Source organism: Rhinopithecus bieti, unplaced genomic scaffold (assembly GCF_001698545.2).
Source record: "Rhinopithecus bieti isolate Rb0 unplaced genomic scaffold, ASM169854v2 scaffold_19200, whole genome shotgun sequence".
NCBI classification, from domain to species: domain Eukaryota; kingdom Metazoa; phylum Chordata; class Mammalia; order Primates; family Cercopithecidae; genus Rhinopithecus; species Rhinopithecus bieti.
The window spans coordinates 136,260-143,022 of record NW_016809419.1 but is presented as its reverse complement, the minus strand read 5'-3'; the positions used below and the strand labels follow the sequence as shown (position 1 = coordinate 143,022).

At 54.1% G+C, this 6,763-nt stretch overlaps 3 protein-coding genes across 6 annotated transcripts in view; all 3 read right to left on the bottom strand.

Annotated features, from left to right (window-relative positions):
• ZBTB22 (zinc finger and BTB domain containing 22) overlaps positions 1-274 on the bottom strand; it is a 3,845-nt gene extending 3,571 nt beyond the window's left edge. Inside the window, exon 1 of the mRNA XM_017889251.1 lies at positions 215-274. The gene's annotated coding sequence lies outside the window, so the exon portion shown is untranslated. The remainder of the gene's footprint in view (positions 1-214) is intronic.
• Positions 275-878: 604 nt separating this feature from the next.
• On the bottom strand, positions 879-5,377 carry DAXX (death domain associated protein). Of its 4 annotated transcripts, none has more exons than XM_017889247.1 (8): positions 5,213-5,377; positions 4,038-4,297; positions 3,056-3,563; positions 2,700-2,911; positions 2,322-2,544; positions 1,700-2,165; positions 1,319-1,541; positions 879-1,124 (listed from the first exon to the last, which is right to left on the bottom strand). In XM_017889247.1, the coding sequence occupies exons 2-8, from the start codon at positions 4,242-4,244 to the stop codon at positions 1,065-1,067; spliced, it is 1,899 nt and encodes a 632-aa protein (XP_017744736.1). In that variant the 5' UTR covers positions 4,245-4,297; positions 5,213-5,377; the 3' UTR covers positions 879-1,064. The 4 variants fall into 4 exon arrangements, with proteins under 4 accessions (XP_017744736.1, XP_017744738.1, XP_017744734.1 ...); XM_017889249.1 differs by having other exon boundaries at positions 3,056-3,887; positions 4,038-4,227; XM_017889245.1 differs by having other exon boundaries at positions 3,056-3,887; positions 5,213-5,376.
• A 596-nt stretch (positions 5,378-5,973) lies between these two features.
• The window catches only part of LOC108540272 (proline-rich receptor-like protein kinase PERK3), a 29,780-nt gene continuing 28,990 nt past the window's right edge, over positions 5,974-6,763 (bottom strand). The window contains exons 2-3 of the mRNA XM_017889244.1: positions 6,317-6,376; positions 5,974-6,212 (exon numbers count right to left, since the gene is read on the bottom strand). Coding sequence (XP_017744733.1) covers positions 6,029-6,212; positions 6,317-6,376 — 244 coding nt within the window. The 3' untranslated portion in view covers positions 5,974-6,028. The remainder of the gene's footprint in view (positions 6,213-6,316; positions 6,377-6,763) is intronic.

The window sequence follows — 6,763 nt, the reverse complement described above, 5'->3', positions numbered from 1 at the left end:
CCCCCGGGCCCCCCCCGCCCCTCACTCGGCAGCCAGAGCAGCAGCCTGGGCCCCTCCCGCCGCCATCTTGCGCCGACTCCCTCCGCCCTCCGCCTCCGCTCCGCCTCCCGCCCCTCTGCCTTTAAAGGCACAGCCGGGCACCCCGCCCGTGCCGCTGGGCAATACTCGGCCGACTCGGCCACTTTGCCTTTAAAGAACCGTCGCCTCATTCCACCTTAAAAGATCAGGTCCCCTCCTCCGCTGGGAACTCAGGATTTGGTTCGGCCGAAGCATTTATTCCCCTTTAAAGCTATAAGCCTGTCTTTTCCCATTGGCGATGGGTTCAGGTATCGTTCCCCAGGCTCCGCCTCTGAACTGTGACCATTAGCTGGTTGGTGGGATCTAATCGCCCTCTCCGAGCTCTTTACAGCCCCCTGAAGCCCCGCCCCCTTTCTCCGGGCCTGGATTGGCCAAATAACCTTGAAGTCGGCCTCTCATTGGCTTTTTCACTCCTACTGCACGAAGTGAAAAAGTAAAGTGCGTTAAGGCGGCTGAAGCACTTAAAAAAAAAAAGTACAGCCTGAACAACATGGCGAAACCCTGTCTCTACAAAAAATACAAACAACAAAAACAAAAAATTAGCCAGGTATGGTGGCACGCGCCTGTAGTTCCGGCTACTCGGGAGGCTGAGGCATTATCACTTGAGACTGGGAGGTCCAGGCTGCAGTGAGCTGTGATCGCACCACTGCACTCTGGCCTGGGCGACATAGCGAGACAACAACAACAAAAGACCAGGCTAGAAAGGGCAGATCGGGACTACCCCGGGGATATCGGGCTAACCCTGAGCAAGGGGACAGCTAATGCCAATCTGTAACAGAAGGACAAGAAAAAGACAGTGATACAGTAAGAAAAGAACTTTATTGTTTATTAATGTTTCTGTGTAAAACTTAAGCTTTTTTTTTTTTTTTAAAGAAACACCACCAAAAGGGGATTAGCTTAGTCCATCCCTTCCTCAGTCATCTGCTTCCCACATTCCTCCAAATGCTATCCCAAAACATTCTGGAGGCAGGGAGAAGGGGAGGCAGCTAATCAGAGTCTGAGAGCACGATGATCTCTTCTGGATCGCACTGTGTGGCCACACTTGTCTGCAGGGAAGTGAGAGACAAAGAGTCAGAGAGATCTGGAGTACAGGAGAAAAGAAACAGGAGGATTTACAGGATAAAACGGGTGGGAAAAAGGAAGAGACAGGATGTGGCAGGTGCAATATTCAGACAGAGCAGCTAAAACAGACAATGAAAGAGAACAAATTATCAGAAGAAACACGGCCTCCCCTTCTTACCTTGCAAGTACCAGGCCGAGGAGGTTGTGACTGGGGGGTTTGGGACAGCTGGGCTGGAGAAGGGATGCAGAGGGAGCTGGTCACCAGGCCATGGCTGGGAGAGTCCACCCTTGTGGAGGAATCAGCAACCGGGGCCAAGGAAGCCAACGGGGAAGGTGGGCTGGGCAGGGTACATATCTTTTTCCCATTCTTCTCATGCACTGACCTTTGCCTTTCCACATAGCTAGAAACCGAAACAAATATGTGGAGGGGTAAGGGAAGACTGAGGCTGGAGGAGGGCAGTCCAGTCTCTCCCAGCAGACTCAGTTCCCCAATATTCCTCTCCGAAAGTCCCCTGCAATCCCTCCTTGGCTTCCCTCTTCCTCCTCCTGTTGTTATTACCTGTTTCCTAATGGCCCTGATCCTGTTTGCTTCTTCTCCTTCCGAGATTTTTTGCAGGGGGGACCAGAATCTCCCCAGTTGTGAGGAGAGACGCCTCCATTGAAGGAAGTAGAAGAGACCATGCCTGCCCCATTCTCTAAGACAGTGGTGAAGGGCTCCTCTGATTGCTTCCTGGAAGAGGAAATGTCCATCTCCACAGAGGAAGGGGTATCCAGGGGCAAAGCTTCAATCTCTAGCTCAAAGAGCTGAGACACAGGGCTTTCTTCCTCCAGGGTCAGCTCCTCAGGCTGTTCTCCATTGCTTTCAGCATCTATGCTGGAGGGGGCCAGGGGTTCTTCTGACAGTAACAATGGTGACACTTTGTTTTGCTGCTCCCCTGAAGACCTGCTGATCTGTTTGCCAGGTTCCAGGTTCTTTTCAGTGGAGATCTGTGGTGAGGACATGGGGCTCCTGTCTCCATCTTTACCTGGAAAAGAAGAAAAGCGGGGAGGGTAGCCCGAGAATGAGGGGAAAAAATACTGCTGAGAGGACACTAGGAGGAGGAAGGGAAAGGTCTCAAACAGGCGGCTTATGCCTAACAAAAACAGAAATGGCAGGTGAGGAGAATGTTCCCTTGACATACCTGCTGCTTCTTCCTCTTCCTCCTCCTCTTCATCGTCCTCCTGACCCTCCTGCATCTGTTCCAGATCCTCCTCCTCTTCAGAATCTGTGGCCTCCTCCTCTTCTTCTTCTTCCTCCTCCTCCTCGTCCTCCTCCTCTTCCTCATCACTCTCCTCATCTTCTTCATCATCTGTCTCGGCTTTGGAGGCAGAAGGGCACCCCTGGGATGCCATTCCACTAGGGCCCTGGGGGACAAAAAAGTTTCTCTAAGGAATCCCTTGCCCCAGAGGGTTTGGTTCTTGCATTCCTTCTCATGCTCCCCCATCAGTCAACCTGGACTCCCTGGTGGCCAGTGCAGGGGAAGGACAATGTCTCTCTGAAGGCTTTACCCCATCCACACCTCACCAGAATCCAAGGAGGCTTCGGGGGTGTCTTCAGAGTGAGAAGAGGTGCCTTGGAGCCGAGCTCTTCTCTTTTTTCTCTCGCCCTCCTCACTTTTGTCTTGCAACATTGCATATTTGGAGATGACCTCATCCAGCCGACTCATGGCCAAACTCCGGTTTTCCCGAAGGCGCCGGGCCAACACAGGATCTGATAGTGCAGGGTCAATGCCTACGTGTGAAGACATAAAGTCAGAGCACTCAGCTGTGGAAGGGCCTAGAAGAGTACAAACCCTAGAAAGGACTAGAGAGATGCCCCATCCGCCTCATACCTGACATATAAGGGTCACTGAGAGGCATCCCACTAACCCCCTACCTGGCCTATAGTCATCTGTGAGGTGGCAGCCAAAGTTGTAGATGAGATCGAGGTGACGTCGTTCCTGTAACCGGATGCCCACATCTCGGAAGGCATCCTGAGCCATGAGCTGGAGCTGCTGTCGGGGGAGGCCAAGGCTGTGTCGGGCAGCTGCCTTCTCTACTGCCCGAAGCACGTCCCCATAGTCAGGGAAGGTATCAGGCCCTGGCTTGTTGATGAGCCGCTCAATGCGCCTGTTAACCTCAGGGTAGCGGGTGCCACGGTAGGGGATGCGCTGCTCTATGACACGGCCGGTCAGTGAAGAGCAGTCTTTCAGCTCACATAGTCGCCCAAAGAGGCGGATCAGCTTACGCTTCAACCGTGCCTCCTGCAGGTATGTGGAGTCTGGGTCATCCAATTCTGAGAGATCCAACTCCTTTTCCTGCAGCCGCCGGATCTCTGCCACATAGAGCGCCAGCAGCTGCTCCAAGCGCTGGATCTGCCGCCGGGAACCACGGGTCCTTGGGGCCTGAGAGGCAGTGTTTTCAGCATTTGTGGGGTCCAAGGAGAGGTGTGTGGGAGGGTTATTCCCAGAGGGCTCATTGGAGGTGGTGGCAGCAGGGGCCAAGTTCAGCTTCTTTTTGGCTGAGTGGGCCTTGAGAACAGTGCAGAGCTCATTGATGTAGACATAGAGCTTAGATGGCCGGCACCGGGCCCGAGATAGGACCCGAGAGAGGATGTTGCAGAACTCCGCCGAGGCCAAAAACAGAGAGTGGGCACGTTGCTGCCGGTTACAGAGGAATGGGACCACCTCAGGGTGGTCCGCTGTCTGCGTCTTACAAAGTTCAAGGAACTAGAAGGTTCAGGGGAAGAAGGAAGGGGAAGAGAGACAAGGGAGGGGGTTGAGAGAAAGGGGAGTGGGGTTAGCGGGGAAAAAAGGACAGGAGAGCCAGTCAGCCATCCCCCTCCCTGGGGTACAACAATCTTCCCCGCTAAAGCTCACCTCTTCGAACAGCTTCTCATTCTCCAGCTTGTAGCACTTCTTGCCGCCCGAACTACTGCTTCCTCTGGCCCCATGAGGCTCAGAAGAGCTAGGGGCTTCTGCCCCTGGTGAGGCCGCACTGGGGAGTGGATGGGAGGGCCCTGGCTGAGCAGCTGCTTCATCTTCGTCATCATCATCCAGCACGATGATGCTGTTAGCGGTGGCCATGGGGGAATCAAATCCCCCGGAGGGAGGAAGTGGTGGGGATTTCAGAACTCCTGCTGGAAGGGGATGGGGCCTCAGAATGAGCCCCTCCAGTATAGCCCCATCCCTTCACCTCACGCATTTTCTGAACTCCTTGGGTTTCAGTAACATCCAGCCCTGACCAACACTGTCTTCACCACCTGATTTCAATAACCATTAGTTCTATATGCTTTTCGGGCCCTTCAAGTAGTGTGGGGGGGTCAACCCCCCCACACACCTTAAGTTGCCACCTTCTGCTCCACCCCTCACGTCGATTTCCGGTCTTTCTGTTGCATTTCCCCTCACGTCGATTTCCGGTCTTTCTGTTTCATTTCCCCACTATTTCTCAGAGTTGGCAAGTTGGTTCTTTCTCCCACACTGCTCCCTAAATCGTCCTGACACCCCCATGCACAGACAACACACTCCTGTGGGCGCCACCTCATGTGTTTGCCCCCTCTGCCCTCAAGCAAGTCAACCCCACACCCGCCCCATCCTGAATGATCACCCCAACTCCTAGACTCTCTGAGGTGAAAGAGGTTCCCTCCCAACAGTCCGTTCTCTTTTCCCCTCCTTGAATTATCTCCATATTTCACCCTCAGATAAGTCTCCTCAAACTGGGTCTTTAGGTTGAAGATATTTTACCCAAGTCCCCTCCCTTTCACCCCACCCTAATTTCCCCCATTCTCTCGGTGACCTGTAACTAATTAGAAGTCCCCCCGCACCGCGCTACGCTCTCCCGATTCCTCTTAGATCCCAACCCTGGGTCCGGCCGGTCCGGTAGATGCGCTTCCCGCCAAATCCCCTCCCCAGTTCAGCCCCCGGCCGCCCCACTCCCTTTCAGGGATAGGAAGGTACCACAGTTTTCCCCTCAGACTCAGAGCCCGGCTCTCCCCAATACCTCTGCCTCGATATCCCCGCCCCCGCCTCTGATCCCCGCACCGTCCGGCCCCCACCTCAGAAACCGTCTCTGGAGGCGACCCTCGCCGCAGATCTCAGAACCTCGCATGGTTCCCTCCGCCTTCCTTCCCACTCCCACCGCAGGCCCCACTACGGACCGGAAGCCACAGAGTTTCCGCCTGCATGCAACTAAGCGCCGCCATATTGTCGTACGGAACAAGGCTTCCTGTGGCCGGAAGTGGCCGTAGGCCCGCCCCGCGAACACCTCCAGTGCCGCCCACATAGTCAGCGCTGTTGTCCAGGTCGGAGTTTGTCTCCCCGAACCCGGGCGTCCCAAAGCAGCTGGGGGCCGCCATTTTGCCGTACGGCGCTGGCTACGCCAGAACTTCGGTGCGCAGCCAGTGGAGCTCTTTTCGCCCGGTGCTTCTCTGACTCCTCCAATCAGAAACTTCCTCCCTGGGGCCCAACCGCCCGGCGAGTGGCGCGTGGGGAGGACGGAGCCTCCTTTCCAAGGAGGGGCAGGGGAACTGAACAGGGTGGTTTAGGAATTGGGCTTTCCAAAGCTGCGCAGGGTTTCAGGGAATGGCAGAAGTCTCTTAAAAGGGAAGTAAAACCTTTTTCTTCAACTAGACTATTGGCAAGCTATCTGGCCCTGCTTTCCTGTCCCCCAGGTTCCCATTTCCGCGGCTTATTCGGCTGACCCAGCCCCTTCCCCTGCAAGGGCGGCGCGCTCCTTGCCGCTGTCCAGCAGCTGCTTCTACTGCCAGGTGCTGCGTCCCGCGATCGTTATAACACATGCGTACAAATGAGCACAACGCGCCATACAAAAGTGTTATTATTATTACTATTGTTGCTGATTTGCTTTTCAAGCTTCACCACAGAACTAATGACCAACCAGACGGTTGGGACCTGAATGGTTCTCCTTCTCCAGAGGGGGTCCTCGAAGGGCTGTCAGTGCTGACTGTGAGGCCGGGCTTTGTCGTGGAGGCCCAGGGTCTGCGGATGGACGATGATGGGGTGGGGCTTGGAGGAGAGTTTGAGCCTCTGCGAGGGCTGCTGTGAAACGAAATGAGGCTCATAAAATACTTGGGGTTTCCTCCTCCTCTTCTGGGAGAGGGGGAAAAAAGAATGAAGGATGAAGAAACAGACTTGATACCCACCTCGTTGAGTTTAGGGAGGTTGGAGGGAGTCGTGGAGGCAAGGCTGGGTCCAGAGGTGAGCTTATGAGGAAACCAGAAAGATTAACAAGGTCCCAATCGCTAAGACTCCCATTTCCACAAGTGGTGGGCATCTTGCCGCTTAACTAGGTTCACAGAATTTACTACATCCCTAACGCTGAGTCATAGAATCGCAAACACCCGTCCATTGAACAATCCCACATCACTTCTCTCCAGTCGTCAAAGTCTACAGCTTTCAAAATGGGGAACATAAAAAACCTCCGCGGGGACTGGAACTTGGGAGATGTAAGGGATTTAATTTCCAGAACCTCAACTTTCCCAAAATTGGTCTTCCTAAGGAAACACCTGCAGTACAGGTTCTCATTCTTCACTTCTCCTTTTACAATAGAGACACCTTCTTTTTTTTTTTTTTTTTTTTTTTTTTTTTTT